An 18,985-nucleotide genomic window follows, 5' to 3' on the forward strand; every position below is an offset into this window, starting at 1 on the left:
ATTAGATTGAGTTTCTAGCGAGGTATAACTTGTGTATGACAGTTTGAAAACTGTTATACCGGCAGTTTTTAATGTCCCAATTCAATTGATTGTTTCCCCCAGACCCCTGATGAGTGTACATATCTGTTGTTATTGCATTATAAAATCGAATGATTTATACTTTATGCATCCTTACTAATTGCTTCATCCTTTTCCCACTCAACGCCTCACCACAATATCCAGGAAGCCCTCTCACTCCGCACCGGCGACATCACACAGCAGGCGAGCAACAATGTGGCGGCCTCCAGTATTACGGTGCAAAGTGAGAATTTCTCCGCGGACAAGAAGGCGATATCCCAGTCGCAGCAATCGCAGACGATGACCTCCAACGGGATCATCAGTCAGGAGAAACATGTATCCTCCGCCTCGCAGGCCAACTACTCGATGTCGCACAAGGGCGTTTCCAGCACCGGCAGTAGCATGATCACCAGCTCCTCGCAAATGTCCGCGATGAATGGCCAGATGCTGAAGCTCGCCGATCTCAAGTTGGATGACCTCAAGTCGCTGACAGCAGGCAGTGGGCAGCAAGAGATCGAGCAGACCATCAACAAGTATTCCAACATGCTGACCTCAATAGTGAGCTCCCTGCAAGAAGATGAGCGAGGTGGTAGTGCCATAACAGTCCACGATGTTGGTGGCAAGAAGTCCCAGTACCTGGAGAAGATCAACGAAGTCATTCGACGAGCTTGGGCAGTGCCCACACATGGCCACGAGCTGGGCTACTCATTGTGCAATTCCCTGCGCCAAAGTGGCGGCCTCGATCTTCTCATGAAGAACTGCGTTAAGCCCGATCTCCAGTTTTCCTCCGCACAGCTTCTTGAGCAGTGCCTAACCACCGAGAACCGCAAACATGTGGTGGATAATGGCCTCGATAAGGTGGTCAATGTGGCCTGTGTCTGTACAAAGAATTCCAATATGGAGCACTCCCGCGTGGGAACTGGCATCCTGGAGCATCTGTTCAAACACTCCGAGGGCACCTGTTCGGATGTGATACGGCTGGGAGGTCTGGATGCCGTGCTCTTCGAGTGCCGCACCAGTGATTTGGAAACTCTGCGACACTGCGCTAGTGCACTGGCGAATTTATCTCTGTATGGTGGAGCCGAGAACCAGGAGGAGATGATCCTGCGCAAGGTGCCCATGTGGTTGTTCCCATTGGCCTTCCACAACGACGATAACATCAAGTACTATGCCTGCCTGGCCATTGCAGTGCTGGTAGCCAACAAGGAGATTGAAGCCGAGGTGCTGAAGTCTGGATGCTTGGATTTGGTGGAACCCTTTGTCACCTCCCACGACCCCTCGGCCTTTGCGAGATCCAATCTGGCACATGCCCACGGGCAAAGCAAACATTGGCTTAAGAGATTGGTTCCGGTTTTGAGTTCCAATCGCGAAGAAGCCCGCAATCTGGCTGCCTTCCATTTTTGCATGGAGGCGGGCATCAAGAGGGAGCAGGGTAACACCGACATCTTCCGGGAGATCAACGCTATTGAAGCTTTGAAAAATGTGGCCAGCTGTCCAAATGCCATTGCATCCAAGTTCGCCGCTCAGGCTCTGAGATTGATTGGAGAGACAGTGCCGCACAAGCTGTCCCAACAGGTTCCCTTGTGGTCCGTGGAGGATGTGCAGGAGTGGGTGAAGCAAATCGGTTTCAATGACTACATCGACAAGTTCAACGAGTCCCAGGTGGACGGTGATCTTCTATTGAAGCTCAATCAGGATAACCTTCGCGCTGATATTGGAATCGGTAATGGAATACTGCTAAAGCGTTTTGAACGCGAGCTGCAAAATCTCAAGCGGATGGCTGACTACTCGTCCAAGGACACGGCCAAGATGCACCAATTTCTGTCGGAGATCGGTACTGATTACTGCACCTACACGTATGCCATGCTAAATGCTGGAATCGACAAGTGTGCACTGCCGCATGTCAATGAGGATATGCTGATGACGGAGTGTGGCATCCACAACTCGATCCATCGTCTGAGAATTCTCAATGCGGTCAAAAACTTGGAGAATTCGCTGCCCAGCTCGTCGGAAGAAAACATGGCCAAGACGTTAGATGTTTTCGTTAGCTATAGGCGATCAAACGGCTCCCAACTAGCCAGTCTTCTCAAGGTGCGTATACTTAATGTGCTTGAGAAGAGAATTTCCACTTACCACATCCCATTCGTTACAGGTGCACCTGCAGCTGCGTGGTTTCTCCGTTTTCATCGACGTGGAGCGCCTGGAGGCGGGCAAATTTGACAACGGCCTATTGAACAGTATTCGACAGGCAAAGAACTTTGTCTTAGTATTAACGCCCGATGCCCTGCACCGCTGCATTAACGACGAGGACTGCAAGGACTGGGTGCATCGCGTGAGTACCGCATTCGCGGATCGACCTTTAACCAATAGGTACTCATAAGGGAATACTCGTTTCGCAGGAAATCGTGGCTGCCCTGAACTCGAACTGCAACATTATACCCATCATAGACCAGCAATTCGATTGGCCCGAAGTGGAGCGACTTCCCGAGGACATGCGCAGTGTGGCCCATTTTAACGGTGTTAATTGGATCCACGACTACCAGGACGCATGCATCGATAAGCTCGAAAGGTATATTAAGCGACGCATTTAGATCTGGATTAGCCTGGGACTAGGACGATGGATAACTCCATTACCGATTACCTTAAGCCTGAATAACCCAGAATACTTCACAACTAAACACTTAAACGATTCCCATTCTTCTGATGCGGCAGATTTTTGCGCGGCGAAAAGAATATCGATCGCATTGCGGCGATGGTGCCCGGCACCCCCGGTTCGGTCTCATACCAAAGAATGCACAGCAACGACTCCGACTACCAGAGCGGAGGAGCAGGCGCCGGATCAGGAGCAGGAACTGGAGGAGGAGGTGGTGGCGGCGTTACGGGCAGTGTGGTGGATGGCCTGATGGTGGCGGCCAATGGCAGCGGACAAGGTGGGCCAACGAGTACTACATCTACTACTTCTTCTACTCCCAACTCAAATTCAAGCTCAAGCTCTAACCAGAGTCCCCCAGCGGCTCCAGCGTAGAGTGAGCCAAGTTATGCTAACGATTTACAGAGCTAGCCAACTCGAATATGTTCTAGGCTTAAGCAGAGAACCTCAAGTCACACTCTCTAGTACAACTCTCTCTCACTTTCTACCCCCACCCATACACCCACTACTTTCTCACTCAACTCAAGCAACCCATTACAACTACACTACCCATTACTCTTTACTCTTACCAATTAATAATTGATTTAATTCTGATTGCCACACACTCGAAATCGCTTGAAACGCCGTCTCATGCGCAGCTAATCACCAGGCAAATAGGTACCGCCAATCTCCCTCACCGGCCCGCCAAAGGGGCAGCACCTCGCAGTTGAGTGGTTATTCTCGGGCGCCCTCGAAACGCTCCCAGATCCTCACCCCGTATCGCACCCAACAGGCAGCCCTGCTCCACAAAACCGGAGCGGGTTCCGCGTCCATGCAGAATATGATGCCGTTGGCGTATCTGCCTCCGCGGAGAAGTTCCGCCGCGGGATTAGGTCATGGATCTGGTTCCGGCATGGGCAGTGGCTATCGATCGCACAGTGTGGATGGGCTTCTAGATCAGGCGGGCTCAACTCCAGAGCAAAGAATAGCAGCAGCTGCGGCCAAGGTGACAGCGGGGAGTACAGCTCTAACGAACGCCAGTTCCACAAGCACTCTGCAGCCCGAAGAAGAGGTGACGGATGCCGCCCTCAATGACTCGGTGACCCGGCGTGATAAGCATACTTTATCTCCACCGGGAAATGTGCAGCAGCACAGAAAGTCCCGAAGTCTAGACCATATTCTCAGCAAACAGACTTTAGCAGAGCTGCTTCCACCGAGTAGCGAACTCGCAGATGGAACGCAGAGTATGCAAAACCTGGCCATTCCAATGACCCCGCAGCCCCAACGAAGGGACACCAGCTCCTCCTCGAAATCCCCCACACCCGAAAGACCTCCACAACCAGCGATGGAAAGGGTAAGGGAACGCCAGAGTCCCGAGGGTGTGAGTGCGACGGAAAGCGAGCGGGAGGATCAGCCAGAAGAATGTCTGCGACATGGCAACCAACAGAGGGCATCTGCCTCGGTTCATCGGGGAGCCAGTTTGACCAGCAACAAGACCTCCAACTCCTCACTGGGCTCCAACTTTAGTGCCGGAGGAAACAACAAAACGATATTTAATCGAACGATGAAGAAGGTCCGCTCGCTGATAAAAAAGTAAGCCATAACGAGAAGGCGGAGAGACGAGATGGACCGGGACTCGATGTCCCCACTCGTCGCTCGTCACTCTCTATCTGCTCCATATTACTATTATCCATCATTTCACGATCTGATTTCACCAATAAGTTGCGTCATCTAAATTTAACTGGTTTCGCTTTGGATAAAAGTATTCAGTTGTTTACTTCGAAAGAAATCATATTGTGAAAAGGTGCTTCTAGTTACTCGCCACTCGCCCACTAAGTGCCTGTTAACCCGTTTCTCGCCACTCGCTGCATTTGTGCCATCTAAAAAGAATCTCATCCAATCACGCATTCATCCACCCCCTGGGGCCCTTACAACCTTTCTACCTCCACTCGTTGACTCTACTTCTCTTTCTCTGGTGTTGGTACTCGTTCGCTATTTTTACTCGCCACTCGTTGACTCGTTTCGCTAAGCATCCACTAAAACTCGCCTGCGTTGCCCAAAAAACAAAATATACGAACGCCCCTCCCCCGCCAATTTCTATATCTTCAAACTCTATTTGCCTTGTGATTAGTTGTTGATTTTGATAATTATTTTTTTATTGAAAAATAAGTAAGCGAATTTAAATTGCGAAAACTAATTTATAAAAAGAAAAATACAATTAACGACTGCATAAATACGAAACCTAATTTATAGAACACAAAACAGAAACCAACTAATTCTAAACACTACAAGAAACAAAAATACATTGGAAAACGAAAACACTCTATATTTAAAATGCTATTTATAAATAATATGTTTAAAAATTTGTACATTTCTCGCGAATGCAACATGTTCTTGTAACCGTCCGCAAAACGTAAACTAAAAATTGCAAAATTTGAAATTAACCCGTGTGGCTTAAAACGAAAATATTTACATAAGTGATATTTAAACTACGTATAATCGAAATTTACTTAATGCAAAATTTTTACAACAAAACATGCTGTACAAACCTAATTTTTAGCGCAGGAGTTTTTAAGGCATATTTTTATTGATTTTTGCAATATATATTTAATATTTAAATAGTGCCTAAAGTTAAATACGAAAGCCGAAAAAATCGAAATACATACATACAAAAAACGGAAATAAAATGTGACTTAATTCAAACGAAATGTGTATTATTGGCCCTATTTAGCCCTGTTCCCCTGCTTAATCAGTCCATACTATATCATCAATCGCATGTACCGATATTATACGTTTTGTTCAATGTTTGTATTGCGTTCTGCATTTGGATTTTGTGTTTGTACCTCTAATGGAATTCGAAATGTTTTATTTGTATATATCTTATCACTTTTATTTCTTCCCTCTTTCTTTCTCTATATCCGGACTTTTTTGTAGACCATAAAAGCGAAATTGGCTACCGCAATCCGTTGTAACTGTTGTTATCGTTGTGCCTGTTGTACTGCACCCGCCCACAAAAGCACCCACCCACCAATCGAATCGATTTCGATTTCGAAAAACCCATCATCGCACCCGTGAGATCAATATAGATGCCCACACTCAACATCCGCCGTCTCGACAACCAACATTCATTGTTATTTATTACCAAGCAAGCAACTAAAAAAAAAAGAAAGCTATCAAAGCAAATAGCGATACCAATAAACGTGTATATATAATTGCATAAATCGAAAGAGTCCTGTCAAACATTTTTTAATTTGTATCTTACCCATACCTCCTCCCACTCGAAACAGCAACGAAATGGAGGACGAGGAACTTTCGGGCATCATTCTGTCCAAGGCCACCTCCCCCAATGCCGGGCGCATGATATTTTGGTAAATGATGGACCACCCCCCACCTGACACACACTCAGCCACAAAAAACGTATCGAATTTTTGTAAATATTTAATAAAAAAAACAAATAAAACGAACGAACTGAAACTCAAAATCATGTTGTTATCTAAACATCTTGAACTAACAAATACACAGAAGTACAATTTGCAAAAAGTTCTAAAAAGTTTTTGAACAATATTTAAAGACAGGTTTGTAAATAATTTATGGAATTAACCTAAAATATAGCTTTTAAGACATTTCTTTAAGCAATATAAGCTAAAAGCTGCAATCTACAATAGTGGGACTGCTCATATGACTTTCAAAACCGACCAGTGTGTCCACACCAAAAAAGTTAAATTTATGAGAAATCAAGAAATATGTGAACTAAATTCAGCCATGAAATGGAAAGTCCAGTTCGCATTTCTTTTTCTGTCACTTTCACTGCGGCATTGTCAAGGAACGTGTTCATTTGGTACCATATTTTTCAAATATTGGTCATAATCGGTTCCAGTTCGTATCGCTTCCGATTTTTCGAGAAATAAAAGAATAAAAAAAAAATAAAATAAAAAATAAACATATTCCAATATGTCCGACAATACCGAGAGCAAACTTGCGCTAGACCCGAGCGAAGTGCTCGTCTTTGAGGGACCATTCAACCGCTCGGTGAGCAGGAAGCTGGTCATCAGGAACACCAGTCAGACCCAGCGAATGGCCTTCAAGATGAAGACCACCACTCCGAAACTTTTTTACGTGCGCCCCAACATCGGAGTCCTGGCGCCCGAGCAGAAGGTCAGCGTGGACATCTATATGCAGCCAATTCTGCAGGAGCAGATACAGAAGCGTCATAAGTTCCTTCTCATGGCCGCCGAGGTGACTGGTGACATAACCGATATGCAGGAGTTCTGGAAGATGCAGAACCCGAATGAAACTTGGGACACGAAGATCAAATGTGAGCTGGTCCCTTCGAAGCAGGACGATTTCCGTCAGGCGGGAGGTTCAGCTGCATTGTCCACGGACAACAAGGACGGGGAGGTCCATTTTGATGCCCAGGAAGTCAGTGAGCCAATGGCCAAGTTGCTCAAGCAAGTCAGCATGCTGGAGGACGAGCATGTGGTCCTCACAGACCAGATCGAAAGCTTGCGTGACCAGGCGGTTGGACGCACTTTCTTCTACCTGGCCACCATAATAGTCATTATACTGGCCGCTGTCGCAGGCGCCTATTATGGCAAGACTCATTTGTAAATTCCTTATCATGGCAGCTTTAAGAACAGAAGGCAGTAAATTGCACCGAAATTGTACGAAAATTGTTTGTCAATAAAGGACTTTTTGGTTGTCAATTCTATACTCCTCGAAAATTTGTTTATGCTCGGATACGAATAAATCATGTAATATATACGTATTCTAGAAGTAAATGTTTAATATAGGAAAAGTCCAATAAAAATTAATTATTTCAAGACATTTTCAAATGCAACCGGAAATATTTCCAATTTCGTTTCATTAAGAGACAAAAAACTGTACTTATTTAAATTTCTGTGAATAACACGTCAAGTTTGATCCAACTTCTACTGTCAAGGCGTTGAAGCTAGTGTAAGTTGAAAATCGTGTAAAGCACTTGCTAAAATTTAGAATTGCTTTTTCAATTCCCGCCAAGTTGGGACCACCTGTCCAGGCCAGTGCTGTGAAGCGCGCGTGGCCACAGAGCTCGGCAACCCTGCAGCCGTGCGAAAGCGAATGTGGTGAAGAAAAAAAAAACAGCGAAATACACACGTATTTTGCGACGAAATTAAATAGAATTCCGGCTAAGGGGTATAAGGACAATTGAAGGATGTCTGCGCGTATGCTGAAGAAGCTGCAGGGCGACGCTGACAAGCTGGCGCCACCGCCTGATGACGAGGACTGCGAGGAGCTGAGCGACAATGATGAACTGGAGGACAGCGATATGCAACGCGACCGAAAATCGCACCTTAATCCATTCGATTTGGTAGGCCGCTTTTAATAAAATAGCCAGCTCATCACCAAATGAACTACGTAATCCTCCGTTCCCACAAATTTTCCAGCTCAATCAAGCCGGTTTGAGTCTCTCGGAGAGTGAGTTCAAAGAAGATGACAATGAAACGGAGCATCCGTCTGCTGCCCTGCCCAATGCAACTGCCAGTGCGGCTAAAAAGAAGAAAAAGAAGCGCAAGAAGAAGGCCAAGTCCAGTGGGAATCACATCAGCAGCGAGGATAACGAGCGTCAGGACAAGTACTTTGAGAAGGTGGATCCGCTCCTTGGCAAGGTCTACGATGCGGTGCCTAGACAGTCGGCGAAACAGTTGGTATCGGCTGCCACCGGGACTACTGCCACCAAGAAACTGCTGGCCGTAGAGCTGCGCCACCTAAATCCACAGAACGAGATGCGTCGCACCTTTGGCAAGCGGGTGGTAAAAGTGGAGTAAGTTTGGAGTCCCTGGGCTAAGAACTTCCATTCAATCAAACTTTCTTTCAGAACCAAGCGTGGCAGGCAGAAGCCCACACTGAAGTCCACCTATATGGTGACCGCCAAGGATTCGTGGCCGCCACTGACCAAAAACACCATCACGATGAAGCTGCTGCCCGCCCCAGACTCTCCATCGGTGTCCTCCAAGTCTATCACAGATAATGGAGCGGACGTTCAATGGTTTGCCTTCGAGCATAGCCAATACTACCAGGGCGTGCAGCAAATGTTCCTTTCTGCACTTGAGCGCATTGACTCCGAATTTCTGATCACACTTATCAAACGCTGCCCCTATCATGTCGACTCCTTGGTTCAACTCAGCGAAGTATGCAAGATGACCGAAGACTTTTCCTTGGCGTCCGAACTGCTTGAGCGCGCCCTTCTCCTTCTGGAATCGTCGCTGCACATCAACTTCAGTTTGACGTCGGGCAACTGCCGACTGGACTACCGGAGACAGGAAAACCGATCCTTCTACATCGTGCTGTTTAAGCACGCGCAGTACCTGGAGGAACGAGCTTGCAGCCGCACCGCCTTCGAGATTTCCAAACTGCTGCTCAGTCTTCAGCCAGACACAGATCCCCTTGCCATGATTCTAGTCATTGACTACTATGCCTTGCGCAGCAAGCAGTTTGAATGGTTGGTGGAGTTCTATGAAAAGTATAACGCCGCGAGGAACCTCAATCAGCTGCCCAATATGGCCTACTCATATGCTTTGGCTCTACACACGCTCTATGGCGCTTGTGAACGCTCTAACCAGGCACTGCAATACGCCCTGCTAATGTTCCCGGGTGTTCTGCGTCCTCTTTTGGACGAGATGTCGGTGCAAACGGACAAGAGGGTGCTGGCCTCGTCGTACTTCTTTGCGGATGTGTCGGGCAAGTAAGTGGAGTCTTATCTCCTTGAATGATTAGTGGAATGGAATTTAATGCCTTATCTTGTTCACCAGTCAATCGCCAGCCCTGCACCAGCTGGTGTGCCTGTATGTGTGCCGTGCAAGAGTCGTTTGGCGTCAGAACGAGGTGCTACCCTGGTTGGAATCCAACGTGAACATAGTGTTAGATCGCATTGATAGTAAGGATCCCCTGGTCAACGAGTACAAGGAGAAGCGATCACTGCGATATAGTGGAACACCACCAAGGCCCATTCTTCGACATGTCATACTCTCCGATTACAAGGAGAAAGTTCCACTGGCGGTCTTCGTGTCCAAGGAGAAGCAAGCCATTATGACCTATGATCCACTGCCACCACCGAACAGCGTCAACTGCTATCAGCGGTAGGTCGTTCGAATCCCAAAGTTAGTAAATTCTTAAACCCAGTACTTGCAGAAAATCCTCGTCAAGCAGCAGCCCCACAACGAACACGAACAATTCTGTGTCTATGTTCTTTCAATCGCTCTTGCCTTCTTTTAACATCAACAACCTGGCAGCAAATGCTCAGCTCCAAGAAGGAGGAGCAGCACCAGCAGCAGCTGCGGGAGCAGCTGCAGGCGATGCTAACATAGAAGCGGGCATTGAACAAGGAGCTGCCGGCGTAGCTGGCGAAGGAGAAGGTTCGTATGAGCATTTAATCATTAAAAATATCTAGGGATAAAACCTAATATAATTTTGTCGCCCCGTTTCGTCACAGAGCATGAATCATAGAATATTTTTCGCTGGTTGTATTTGGGCTTTGCTTAATTTCGTTTATATCCCGAAATTGTATTAAAGCTGTAGCTTTCGTTTAATAACTTGGCTAAAAGCGATATTTTGTTTCCCATTCTTAAAATCGTCAAAAATCTAAACTAAAATTTTGCCGAAATTCCAAAAGAATCGCTATGGGATATTGTAGTTACACTTCTCCTCCAACAATATTGCAGAAGCTGGTTTGCAGCAGTCATTAACGCTAATGATGGACGCGATGCGAGACTTCCTGCAAAACTTCCGGATTGCAGAGCACTTGCGTTCGCCGGAAACGGCGGCGGCACAATCCACGAGCAGCAACGACGAGGAGGAGGGCTCCAGTGACTACATTGACTAGTCAGTTTGTCAATTACGTGAGGCATAACGAAGTTTTTTCGGACTTGTAGCTCGGAACATGTTTTTGGAAACCACCTTTTGCTATTTCCTCAGCTAAGCGACACCGTCACAAAATTAAAATATACAATACATAGAGCAATTTGAACACATAAAACAAATAAATGTATATGTAACTTATGCATTGAATAAAATTTTCCAGTAAAAGCTTTAGATCAAAAGCGACGAAAGTGTTTGAGCTTAAAGAATGTTTTATTGATTTATTTAATGCCTTTTTAATTACGCTTATCAATATAACAAACAGATTTCTCATCAATATTTCTTTTCGTTTTTCCTTTTTTGTTCATTCAGGGTTTGAATTGGTTGCAGTTATTGCAATTATAAATATTTCTATGACAAGTAGAGCGTTTTCGTATTTAAATGTGTATAGAGCCGGGATTTCTCCAAGAGCTTAGATCGGTGTGACTGTGTGTGATCGTGTTTGAGTATGGTATAAAAGTCGACTTCTAGAAATAATGCACCTTAGATAGGGGTTGAACTGGCAGACATCGGAGTTGTTGCTTTATAGTTAGCCTAACAAAATCACACGAAATTAAACAGAACGAAACTGATTTACACAAAGTTAAGGTAAGTTAATAGCTAAACACATATAGAAAAGAATAATTACTAATACTTTAGCGTGGAATACCGAATCGCAATGTATATATATATATAGTTGGAGAATAAATCAAATTTTAAATGGAAAAATAAATCAAAAATAACTGCTGCAAGCCGATTGGATCGGATCAATTATGTCATGGTGCCAAAGACGGGATTGTGACGGCAAATGCTTGGGCCATACTCCTCGTAGGCAGCCTTCGTGTGACACACCTGATAGAACTCGGGCTAGAAATGGGAAGAATATTGAGATAGAGATAAAGATAGGAATTTTACAGATCCTAAGGCACTACAACTCACCGTTGAAGCCAACATGCTGCCTCCAAACCACACGGCGTACCTCTGCATGTGGTGCGTAATCACCTGAACATCAATGGGTTTTGGCTGTAACGAAAATAATCAATGTTAGAAGTATGACTCATTAGCAGCTGTGATATCACCCACCTTAATGCGTCCCTCGGACAAATTCTCGCTGATCCGGAGACGTGTGTCCACCGATCGCTTGATATCTCGCTGCAACCTCCTGCCGAAGTCCTTGAACATCGTGGATCCACCGCTCAGAACAATGTTATTGTATAGAGGACGCCGCACATCGATTGGGCAGTTTTGGATGACATTATCCACTATTTCCGACAGTGGAATGGTAAAGTCGGGGTTTGAGAACTCGGGATGGAAGAAGATCTCGGGTCCCAGGAATCGCTCGTAGCCCACGTCCACATTGAACGGCGCCTTGGTTACCGTGTTCACGCCGCTAAAGTTGCGTATCCACTTGCCCGGCTCCGTGTCGTACTTGGCAAATTCTTTGGCGATATCGGGACAGATGTAGCAGTGCTTCTCCTTGATCGCTTTGGCAGTCTCGAGGCTCTGTTCGGGCGGAATGCCCACCTCCCGTTCGCGCAGCAGGCTCTGGATGAACGAGGTGATGTTGCGGCCAGCGATGGGAATGTGCTTGATGCAGGAGCCGATTACGTAGCCCTCGGCCTAGAAATGAAAAACAGCTTAATATATTAATATGTTTATAACTAATACGCTATTTTATCTTAGCCTCAGAATGTGGAATTTATTAATTTAATAAATCCGACTACTGTTTCGGTTTTGTGTTCTCTTTCCAAACAGTTTTTTACCGAATCCAGTGCAAACCCAACTCTGCTGATAAGATAAGATCTGTGCTACTTACCACGGGTATGACGTGCGTCACTCCATCGCCGCTGTCCACCACGATGCCTGTGAGGGTACGCTCCTCAGCCGACCGGGAGGCCCAACTGGCGGCTAGGGCAAGCACCGCCTGGACGGCGATGTACAGACCAGGAACGTTGAACGTCTCAAACATTATCTCCGCGGTGTACTCCCGATTTTCGGGCGTATTTAGCGGCGGCTCAGTCAGCAGGAAGTAGTGATCCTCAGGCTCGGCTCGCAGATACTTGAAGACGCACTGCTCTAGAAAGCGCTCCATCAAGTCCCAGTCCTCCACCAGACCATGACGCACCGGATACTATTGGAATACCATAATAAATGTGATCGATTGCTTAATGGGCCTAGATACAAGAGCATACCTTGATGGAGTAGCCGGTGGCATCGAAGGCCTCATCGCCGATGAAGAAGTCCAGGTCCTCGATGCCCTTTGTGATGCGACGTGTGTTGGTGTCTCCCACTCGGGCCGACTCCTTGATAGCAATCGCCGAGGGAATAATGAACTGCGGCTCCTTATTCCCGGCAAAGCCCAGTTTGGAGTAGCTGGTGGATGTGCAGGCAAGCAGAGTGTTAGTCAGTCGACCTCCTTTTCGTCCAATTGGAGACCCCCACGGGCAATCGAAACCAAAAACTCACCCGGTGCCCACATCGATTACGCATGCCGGTAGCCTGCCTGCCATGGTCGCTGCTCGTCCTTTTGCCTTGCTGCTAGTTAAAGCTCTTCAGTTGCGATCCTCGCTCGCCTTTGACACAAATTTCCGTTCCTTTCAGTTGCAGATAAGCCCAGATTTCTATATATTTTCAACCACACCTCCAACTATGTGTCACTTTGCTCTTCGTCACACACACATTCGCGTGTTCACGTACGAGCAGCTGCCAGGGCTGCAACAATCGATTGGCCATGCAACTTGAATGGCAATTTATCGGGAATTGTGAGAAGTCGGTGTTTTTTAAGCCTTTAAATATAGTTGCACGTTTACCTTATAAAGGAAGTGGTCTATCTTGAAATATCGCCTAGATTTTCCGAGACAAAATCTTTGCTCGAATTTTTCGCTAAACTGTTACCGGCGAAAATACGTAGCCCTGTAGGGCCCCATATACTGCGGCGTTAGTCAACACATGCAGGCGCGGTTTCTTCTTCTTCTACGCTTCGTTCGTCTCGCGAATTTCGGCGGTGTGTGTGTGCGTGTGTGGAGCCTTTTCCACGTTTTTTCCTCCGGAAAAGAGATTTGCAATTTGGCCCCCACATTGGAGCCACTCGTGCGGCTAGCATAAACCAAGGACTTTATAAAGGCAAGAACAGCGGGTGCACAGTGGGCACAAGGTGACCGCCAAACGACGAGGTGCAGCAGAAAGACCGGCGAAACGTGGAATCAGGCAAAAGTAGCAAAAATGGAGGCACAAAAACTCACGGAACTGTTGCGCGCAACTATTGATCCGAATCCGGAGCAGCGCAAGGCGGCCGAGGATCAACTGGCCCAGGTGAGTTTGTCCCCAAAAATAAACGCCTGCACTTGAATTCGAAAGGTCTTGGAGGTGGCGCCATCGCCTGAAAACCATGTGCTTTTTTAATTGTTCGCTTTTAACCTCCCTCGCTCCCTCACTCCATCACTCTTGTCGTTGTACAAGTGTGTGGGTGTGGATAGTGTAAGCCGATATCGGTCAAAAAGTTTGCCCTTTATGTGTTTACCATTATCCCGACTTCTATGTTGTTGCCCCAGAGGCAACAAGTCGATATCTTTGGGGCACCTACATGTGTATGCTATATATATTTGTATATATGTACATATTTACTGCGGGTTTCGCTTGATTCTCCGGAAATCCACTGAATTGTTAATAAATATTTAATTGAGACTTTCGAAATATTGTCGGAATGCCCTTTGATTGAAGCTTACGCAATTCCCTTGGAATTAAATGTGGGCAATCAGAGCGGCCAGTCTAATTAGACCCCACCCCACTAACCAATTGCTTTGGCCCCACTGTAGAGGCATGCTCATTACGACTGAGTCAGCATCTAACGATTTGCATGCCCCTCCCAATCGCCACCCACCAACCCCCCTGTTGTCAATTAACTTTATCAGCGCTTATGGCCAGCAGTTGTTCTTGGCTCCCTCCTCCATATTAATTGAGCTCTGTGAACGGAATTTAAAGTGCTTCTGCCATTGATTCTTTGACCAATTCAAATTTAACCCCACCCCAAACAGCTGTGTAAACATATCCATTCTATTTCATTTCTATACATTAAAACCCCTACAGATACACAAAATCATCGGATTTGTGCCCACCATACTGCAGATCGTTATGCAAACGACGGTGGAACAGCCGGTGCGACAGGCCGGTGCTGTCTACCTCAAGAATCTGATCAACAGCAGCTGGTCGGACCACGAGGCCAAGCCTGGAGAGCCAATACCCTTCTCTATACACGAACAGGATCGGGCTATGATCCGTGGCGCTATTGTAGATGCTATTGTGCACGCCCCCGAGCTGATTAGGTGGGTAAATTCATTGAAAATCCTATCCAGGGAGCTAATTTCGTTTTGTACACAGGGTACAGTTGTCCGTCTGCGTCAATCACATCATTAAAAGCGATTTCCCCGGACGCTGGCCACAGGTGGTGGACAGCATCAGCATCTATCTGCAAAACCAGGATGTCAACGGCTGGAACGGAGCTTTGGTGACCATGTACCAACTGGTCAAGACCTACGAGTACAAGCGGCATGAGGAGAGGACGCCGCTAAACGAGGCAATGAACCTACTGCTGCCCATGATCTACCAGCTGATGGTTCGACTGCTGGCAGAGCAGTCCGAGCAATCTGTGCTGCTACAAAAGCAGGTTCTCAAGATCTACTATGCTCTCACGCAATACACCCTTCCACTGGACCTCATTACCAAGGAGATCTTCTCGCAGTGGATGGAGATCTGTCGTCAGGTGGCTGATCGCGCAGTGCCCGATAGTTCGCACCTGGACGATGACGAGCGAACGGAGTTCCCCTACTGGAAGACGAAGAAGTGGGCCCTGCACATTATGGTTCGCATGTTTGAGCGGTACGTTGATGGCATTTTCTATATTCATAGTCTAGATAACTAATATTGTATGTATAAATTTAGTTATGGCAGTCCCAGCAATGTGGTTAGTGAAAAATACCAAAAATTCGCAGAGTGGTATCTGCCCACGTTTAGCCAGGGCGTGCTGGAGGTGCTCCTCAAGATCCTCGACCAGTACCGAAACAGAGTCTACGTCTCACCACGCGTTCTCACGGATGTGCTCAACTATCTGAAGAATGCGTAAGTACTTTAGTATTAAATAAATTCTCCTGTGACATTCAAAAAATCACTTTCCAAAAGTCCTCCCGGTCTGAAAAGTTTTCAAGCTGATAAGGTGTAGTTTTTATAATTGCAATTAAGAAAGTCGATTTAAATCAGTTATGACCCGTTTTTTTTAATGTAACTTATTCCGTTTGCAGGGTAAGCCACGCCTACACCTGGAAGCTGATTAAGCCTCACATGGTGGCTGTCATCCAGGACGTGATCTTTCCCATCATGTCGTTTACTGACTCCGATCAGGAGCTATGGGAAAGCGATCCCTACGAGTACATTCGCCTTAAGTTCGGTAAGAGAACTTTTTAAATTACTTGAACTTCATTACTAACCGTTTCCAAATAGATATCTTCGAGGATTATGCCACACCTGTACCGGCAGCTCAATCTCTGCTGCATTCTATGTGCAAAAAGCGCAAGGGCATTTTGCCCAAGGCCATGGCTACAATTATGCAGATAATTACATCGCCGAATGCGGACAACAAACAGAAAGATGGTGCATTGCACATGATTGGAACGCTGGCGGACGTGCTGCTGAAGAAGGCTTCGTACCGCGACCAAGTGGAGTCCATGCTGACCACCTACGTCTTCCCAGAATTCCAAAATCCCGCGGGCCACATGAGGGCGCGCGCGTGCTGGGTGCTGCACTATTTCTGTGACGTCCAAATCAAGAATCCCCAAGTGCTAGCCGAGATAATGCGTCTGACCACAAACGCCTTGCTTACCGACAAGGAGCTGCCCGTCAAAGTGGAGGCAGCTATCGGTCTGCAGATGTTCCTATCGTCCCAGGACGAGGCGCCGCAATACGTGGAGGCACAGATCAAGGAGATCACGAAGGAGCTACTTACCATCATTCGGGAGACGGAGAACGAAGATCTAACAAACGTTATGCAAAAGATCGTGTGCACCTTTACCGAGCAATTGCTGCCCGTGGCCACCGAGATCTGCCAGCACCTGGCCACCACTTTCAGCAAGGTCCTAGAATCTGAGGAGGGATCCGACGAGAAGGCCATCACGGCCATGAGCCTGCTTAACACCATCGAAACTCTGCTCAGTGTGATGGAAGAGCATCCCGATGTCCTGCTCAACTTGCACCCGATCGTCATTAATGTTGTCGGACACATTTTCCAGCACAACATCACTGGTGAGTTGGGTGTGCCCTCAATCGTTGATATCGTTTTAAAAATATCTGGTCATTTCTTCAGACTTCTATGAGGAAACCTTCTCCCTGGTCTACGACCTGACAGCCAAGGCCATTTCCCCCGAAATGTGGCAGATGCTGGAGCTCATCTACCAGGTGTTCAAGAAGGACGGTATTGACTACTTCATCGACATTATGCCTGCTCTGCATAACTATGTGACAGTCGACACACCCGCTTTCCTCTCCAATCCCAACAGGCTGTTGGCCATTCTCGACATGTGCAAAACGGTAAGCTTCTATTTTTAATTATTAAATATGTCTGAACCTCGAATAACAAAATAAACCTATTTCATTTAGATGCTTACTGGCAGTCCTGGCGAGGATCCCGAGTGCCATGCCGCCAAACTGATGGAAGTGATTATCTTGCAGTGCAAGGGTCAAATCGACTCAGTGATACACATGTTCGTGGAGCTGGCTCTGTCCCGGTTAACTCGTGAGGTTCAATCCTCAGAGCTGCGCACTATGTGTCTGCAAGTGGTAATCGCGGCACTCTACTATAATCCTCAGTTGTTGCTGTCCATTCTGGACAAAATGTCCCAGCAAAACAACGACTCTATCAGCGCGCACTTTATCAAGCAGTGGCTTCACGACACGGACTGTTTCCTAGGGTAAGAATGGATATGCTTGTTGATGAGGTAGATAGTTTATTGTTACGTTTTCCAGCATCCACGATCGCAAACTTTGCGTCCTGGGTCTGTGCACCCTCATCTCGCTGGGCGAAGCCAAGCCCCAGGTTCTGAGCGAAGTGGCTGGAAAGATTGTGCCCGCACTTATTTTGCTTTTCGATGGACTAAAACGCGCCTACGAGTCTCGTGCTCAGGAGGAAGAGGAAGAAGAGGAGGAGGAGGACGGTGACGACTGTGAGGAGGCTCTGTCCAGTGACGAGGATGACATGGACGAAATGGCACCGGACTATCTGGATAAATTGGCCGAATTTGCCAAAACCAAGGGCAATGAGTCGGGCTTCGAAGTGAAAGCCGAAATCAAGGACGACGATGCTGACTCGGACGGTGATGCCGAAGAGTCTGTGGGTGATCTGAACGAGACTGGACTGGAGTCGTTTACAACGCCCATTGACGATGAGGAGAACGAAAGCGCCATCGATGAGTACTGGACGTTTAAGGAAGTTATTACTGGTAAGTTGTGCTGAATTTTGTACACCATTGATAAACTAATTAATAACCTATCTTCGCCATCAGCACTTTCTGCACAAGACCAAGCCTGGTATGCGCTGTTGACCTCCAACCTCACACCTGAGCAAGCCAAGGCGCTGCAAGAGGTGGTGGTGACGGCCGACCAACGCAAAGCCGCCAAGGAATCGAAGCTGATCGAGAAGCAAGGTGGCTTCGCCTTTCCGCAGACTGCCGTGCCCACGTCGTTTAAGTTCGGCTCTTAAGAAACTGAATTGACCAGATCACCAGACACTTGGTTCGATTTCTGACTTGATTGTTTCTCATATTCTTTCCAAAAATAACAAAAACATCAAACAAAATACATCTGGCATGCTGATGATGGCTTTAAAGGCATTCTCTTGGTTTTCGTACACTCCGTGTACCCATGTATGCTGCGACAATCGATCGATTAATAAGATTAAAAAATCGATCGGTCGAGCGGCGACGAGACCGCACTATATTTATTGTAGATTTATATTTTATTTCCTATTTTGTGGCCAGCGCGGCCAACTAAATTATGATAACTTAAGTCCATTGTAAATCTATGTATGTAAATGAAACGAAACGAAAAACAAACACGTCAGGACGAGAAGGTCTCATTAAATGAGATTGTGCCCACCAGCACGCCCCCGTAGAACTCCAAAAAAAGTTGGCATCTAGGTCAGAAAATGAGAATTCAACGCAGAGCATTTCACATACATTTTCTTTATACACACATACACGTATATTCTGTACTAAATGAAGCGATATTTTTGAAAAATAAAAAAAAAAAACATTTTTAACGTTTGAACTGGAGAAATCTTTTTCTTATTTGGGTACTTTTTTGTAAGGTATTTGAAGCGTTCAGAGAACGAATTTGATAAGTTTATCTAATATATATATTTATATTTAATAACGCTGTAAGATT

At 46.5% G+C, this 18,985-nt stretch overlaps 5 protein-coding genes across 16 annotated transcripts in view; 4 read left to right on the forward strand and 1 right to left on the reverse strand.

The window, feature by feature from the left end:
- LOC6737210 (NAD(+) hydrolase sarm1) overlaps positions 1-6,167 on the forward strand; it is a 52,759-nt gene extending 46,592 nt beyond the window's left edge. For 6 of the 11 annotated variants that reach the window (XM_016171057.3, XM_016171062.3, XM_016171058.3 and 3 more), the window contains 6 exons: positions 223-2,148; positions 2,210-2,389; positions 2,457-2,626; positions 2,770-2,987; positions 3,346-4,279; positions 5,974-6,167. In XM_016171057.3, coding sequence (XP_016030905.1) covers positions 223-2,148; positions 2,210-2,389; positions 2,457-2,626; positions 2,770-2,987; positions 3,346-4,279; positions 5,974-6,058 — 3,513 coding nt within the window. In that variant the 3' untranslated portion in view covers positions 6,059-6,167. Of the gene's footprint in view, positions 1-222; positions 2,149-2,209; positions 2,390-2,456; positions 2,627-2,769; positions 5,354-5,620; positions 5,914-5,973 lie in introns of those variants that run through there. The other 5 variants (XM_044923020.1, XM_016171066.3, XM_016171059.3 and 2 more) reach the window with 4 other exon arrangements.
- A 331-nt stretch (positions 6,168-6,498) lies between these two features.
- Positions 6,499-7,394, forward strand: LOC6737211 (vesicle-associated membrane protein-associated protein A). Its single transcript, XM_002084015.4, has one exon. It carries the CDS (start codon positions 6,638-6,640, stop codon positions 7,292-7,294), a length of 657 nt encoding a protein of 218 aa, XP_002084051.1. The 5' UTR covers positions 6,499-6,637; the 3' UTR covers positions 7,295-7,394.
- A 254-nt stretch (positions 7,395-7,648) lies between these two features.
- LOC6737212 (transcription factor 25) lies at positions 7,649-10,785 on the forward strand. Of its 2 annotated transcripts, none has more exons than XM_002084016.4 (6): positions 7,649-8,033; positions 8,110-8,486; positions 8,541-9,407; positions 9,475-9,801; positions 9,854-10,077; positions 10,384-10,785. In XM_002084016.4, the coding sequence occupies exons 1-6, from the start codon at positions 7,878-7,880 to the stop codon at positions 10,542-10,544; spliced, it is 2,112 nt and encodes a 703-aa protein (XP_002084052.1). In that variant the 5' UTR covers positions 7,649-7,877; the 3' UTR covers positions 10,545-10,785. The 2 variants fall into 2 exon arrangements, with proteins under 2 accessions (XP_002084052.1, XP_016030918.1); XM_016171068.3 differs by lacking the exon at positions 10,384-10,785 and adding an exon at positions 10,155-10,265 and having other exon boundaries at positions 7,704-8,033.
- On the reverse strand, positions 10,774-13,273 carry LOC6739623 (actin-related protein 3). Its single transcript, XM_016174311.3, has 6 exons — positions 13,025-13,273; positions 12,751-12,931; positions 12,375-12,689; positions 11,642-12,178; positions 11,498-11,581; positions 10,774-11,425 (listed from the first exon to the last, which is right to left on the reverse strand). Exons 1-6 carry the CDS (start codon positions 13,066-13,068, stop codon positions 11,330-11,332), a joined length of 1,257 nt encoding a protein of 418 aa, XP_016030919.1. The 5' UTR covers positions 13,069-13,273; the 3' UTR covers positions 10,774-11,329.
- A 208-nt stretch (positions 13,274-13,481) lies between these two features.
- On the forward strand, positions 13,482-18,868 carry LOC6737214 (importin-7). Its single transcript, XM_016171069.2, has 10 exons — positions 13,482-13,870; positions 14,645-14,880; positions 14,936-15,433; positions 15,497-15,673; positions 15,853-15,998; positions 16,052-16,849; positions 16,911-17,134; positions 17,204-17,514; positions 17,570-18,042; positions 18,106-18,868. Exons 1-10 carry the CDS (start codon positions 13,781-13,783, stop codon positions 18,300-18,302), a joined length of 3,150 nt encoding a protein of 1,049 aa, XP_016030920.1. The 5' UTR covers positions 13,482-13,780; the 3' UTR covers positions 18,303-18,868.
- The last annotated feature ends 117 nt before the right edge of the window (positions 18,869-18,985 follow it).

Source organism: Drosophila simulans, chromosome 3L (assembly GCF_016746395.2).
Source record: "Drosophila simulans strain w501 chromosome 3L, Prin_Dsim_3.1, whole genome shotgun sequence".
In the NCBI taxonomy this organism is placed as follows: domain Eukaryota; kingdom Metazoa; phylum Arthropoda; class Insecta; order Diptera; family Drosophilidae; genus Drosophila; species Drosophila simulans.

Coding starts and splice junctions, on each gene's coding strand:
- LOC6737212 (XM_002084016.4), top strand. CDS start 7,878: ATGTCTGCGCGTATGCTGAAGAAGCTGCAGGGCGACGCTGACAAGCTG. Junction 9,802..9,853: donor AGCGTCAACTGCTATCAGCG/GTAGGTCGTTCG, acceptor CAGTACTTGCAG/AAAATCCTCGTCAAGCAGCA. Junction 10,078..10,383: donor CGTAGCTGGCGAAGGAGAAG/GTTCGTATGAGC, acceptor ACAATATTGCAG/AAGCTGGTTTGCAGCAGTCA.
- LOC6739623 (XM_016174311.3), bottom strand. CDS start 13,068: ATGGCAGGCAGGCTACCGGCATGCGTAATCGATGTGGGCACCGG. Junction 12,179..12,374: donor TGACGCACGTCATACCCGTG/GTAAGTAGCACA, acceptor TTTCATTTCTAG/GCCGAGGGCTACGTAATCGG. Junction 11,426..11,497: donor GCAGCATGTTGGCTTCAACG/GTGAGTTGTAGT, acceptor TCCCATTTCTAG/CCCGAGTTCTATCAGGTGTG.
- LOC6737211 (XM_002084015.4), top strand. CDS start 6,638: ATGTCCGACAATACCGAGAGCAAACTTGCGCTAGACCCGAGCGAAGTG.
- LOC6737214 (XM_016171069.2), top strand. CDS start 13,781: ATGGAGGCACAAAAACTCACGGAACTGTTGCGCGCAACTATTGATCCG. Junction 15,674..15,852: donor CTCAACTATCTGAAGAATGC/GTAAGTACTTTA, acceptor TTCCGTTTGCAG/GGTAAGCCACGCCTACACCT. Junction 17,515..17,569: donor GACACGGACTGTTTCCTAGG/GTAAGAATGGAT, acceptor TACGTTTTCCAG/CATCCACGATCGCAAACTTT.